At 33.5% G+C, this 2,500-nt stretch overlaps 1 protein-coding gene across 1 annotated transcript in view; it reads right to left on the bottom strand.

Moving 5' to 3' along the window:
• The window catches only part of LOC119596118 (bumetanide-sensitive sodium-(potassium)-chloride cotransporter-like), a gene marked incomplete at its 3' end in the record, with an annotated part of 3,920 nt that overhangs the window by 504 nt on the left and 916 nt on the right, over window positions 1–2,500 (bottom strand). Inside the window, 3 exon segments of the mRNA XM_037945265.1 lie at window positions 680–840; window positions 954–1,105; window positions 1,437–1,642. Of these exon segments, the coding sequence (XP_037801193.1) occupies window positions 680–840; window positions 954–967 (175 nt within the window).

Below are 2,500 nucleotides of genomic sequence, written 5' to 3'. Positions count from 1 at the left end.
AGTAATTGGCTCATTGGTGACTAAATACTTGTGGAGATATCTAGTATAAAAGCAGTTAATAAAATAAACTTACTGTGGGCACGGCAAGTATGCAATTGTCATCCCCAGCAGCATAGGGTTAAGAAATCTGACCTTCCTTTTGGTGTACTATGACAAAAATTTTAAATTCCAGAAAAAAAACATTCAATCCGCTGCTGTGAAGTATTGCATATATACCATATCCACTGTGATTTTAGTCTATCAAATGTGTTTACTAATAGCTGGCTCCACAAGTGGTCAGAAACAGAGTCAATTATTAGTCTGCCTGTCTCCTGCTTGCTCTTTTTTTTTTTATTTCTTATTACTATCAGGATTTTATCAACATGCAGTTAATCATAATGTTGATAATAATATTAATAGTATCAATATTTTTTCTGAAAATTCAAGTTATGGGGAAATCAGGTGAAGTACCATAGGGCCTACTAATTGAGTCTGGTGGCTGAACACTTGCGTAGCAGCCATTTTTTTTTTGAGTACAGTGTACAGTACATCTACCCATGGCCAATGGATTAAGACTAGATCTAAAACTGTACTTCCAACAGTAATTGCTGTATGAAATATTGGTGAACCAACACAATATTGGGTTAACCAACTTCATTTTCTTCCATGCTTTACAATCTAACTGACAATCTTCTAATACCTTCATTTTCCTTGTCAATTTCAACATTGCTCTTGGCTTTGAAGTCTTCGATCAACTGGTCAAACTCCATTTTAGAAGATTCAGCCGCCTTCTTGGCAACATCAGGAATGACAATCACATCACTGTAGTCAATACGGAACTTGGCCAGCAGGTTTGCCATGCTGTAAAAATGGTTTCACATTAATATTTGGGTGGTACCTCCTTAACAGTGTATGGTTTATATTCTCATATGTGAATACCTATAATCAAATTAATACAAAGGAATAAGAAATACCTTCTCTGTTCCATGTCAAGTTCATCTTTCCGGTTGGCCAAAGCAAAGACACGCAGGCTGCAGTTAGACCATTGTGATCTTGTTGTGAGGATGTAAGGCAGCAGGAGAGTCAAACCACCATCATCATAGAGCCACCATACATCAATTGTACCCTGAGAAGTGAAGGGTCATATGTAAGGGCATTTGTTAATTACTTGGCATTTAAATTAATTTACTGGAAAACAAGAAACAATGAAAATGTTAAGGAATGAGGCTGTAGGGTAAAATTAATAATATAGAATATAAGAATATAATTCTATGATGAAAAGCTAAATAAATCAAAATAATTTAGAAAAAAACATCAACCATCACTCTTGAATTCTCATCAACGATTAATGCAAATAAAAAATCATCCCTGACATGTATGAAGAGCAGCTATCACAAACAACAATATAAATATATATACAGACAGAAGGTCTCAATGAAACAGATATTATTACTTACCTTCTTTTGCTTTCGTCTGAATGTAGTGATGTTATTGAGAACGTCCTTGCCTAGTTCAACACCTCCTGGACCTCTGTACAGATTGGCCAGAGAAGCACGCCTCTTCAGAGCTTCCACTCCGCTTGGCTCTGAGGTTACTGCTGCAGTGCCGGCACGCTCAGCTTGTGGAGAGCCAGGTGGTGTCGAGGCCTCGCTGCCAGTGCCATCTATAAAGATTCATTAGGGTTCAGTAACCTGACATAAAGAAATGAACATAAAAAAAAAAAATCAAGAGTAAAGAAGATGGGCATCACATATATCAAGTAATATTCTTAAAATCCTCTAGTCTGTATCTTTTATTGTAAAAATTAAGATTTGGTATTATTGAAAGATAATAATGGCAGTAGTGCTTATAGATTCCTTGTATATAATGTCCTACAAAAAAGTTAATTGCAAGTGGTACTTTCTCTAAATACATTCAACTATTTTGGATCTGACTTGTTCAATTCTTTAACATTAACTGTCAAATTTTACATAAAGGACTTTCTCATGCACAGTAAGAATTAAAATAAAATAATTTTCAAACTGGTCTACAGCAACTTATTAAAAATTAATAACAAAATGAAATCAAATTAATTTTTTTGCAAAGGACTAATCCTAAATAACTGTATGCTAGCACTACCAGTGACTATAATTTTAGTTACTTAAAAATTTTGATGAGCAATCACTAAGATACAAAATCATATATGCAATTATGAACATTTCAGCTGTCACTAAAATCACAGTATCATATTAAGCAAATACAATTTAAAATAATACATAAATTACCAACTGCAGAAGAGAATACAACCAACAATCTGATCGAGTGATATCAACTCTATAATATGGTGTAAATACAAAAGCGAAATAATAAAAAACAAAAAATAATATTGAGCAAACAAACTGATGAAAAACGGAAAATCAGACACATATATTCTTATTTTGGATTGCATTTAAATAAGTCCCATCTCTAAAGTATGTAGCAAATTGCCAAATCCTTACTCAAAAATGATATCAACAATAATATATTGTATGACAGCCTGTGT

Source organism: Penaeus monodon, chromosome 37 (assembly GCF_015228065.2).
Source record: "Penaeus monodon isolate SGIC_2016 chromosome 37, NSTDA_Pmon_1, whole genome shotgun sequence".
Classification (NCBI taxonomy): domain Eukaryota; kingdom Metazoa; phylum Arthropoda; class Malacostraca; order Decapoda; family Penaeidae; genus Penaeus; species Penaeus monodon.
Note: the sequence above shows the minus strand (reverse complement) of the source record. Positions and strands in the feature narration are given on the sequence as shown.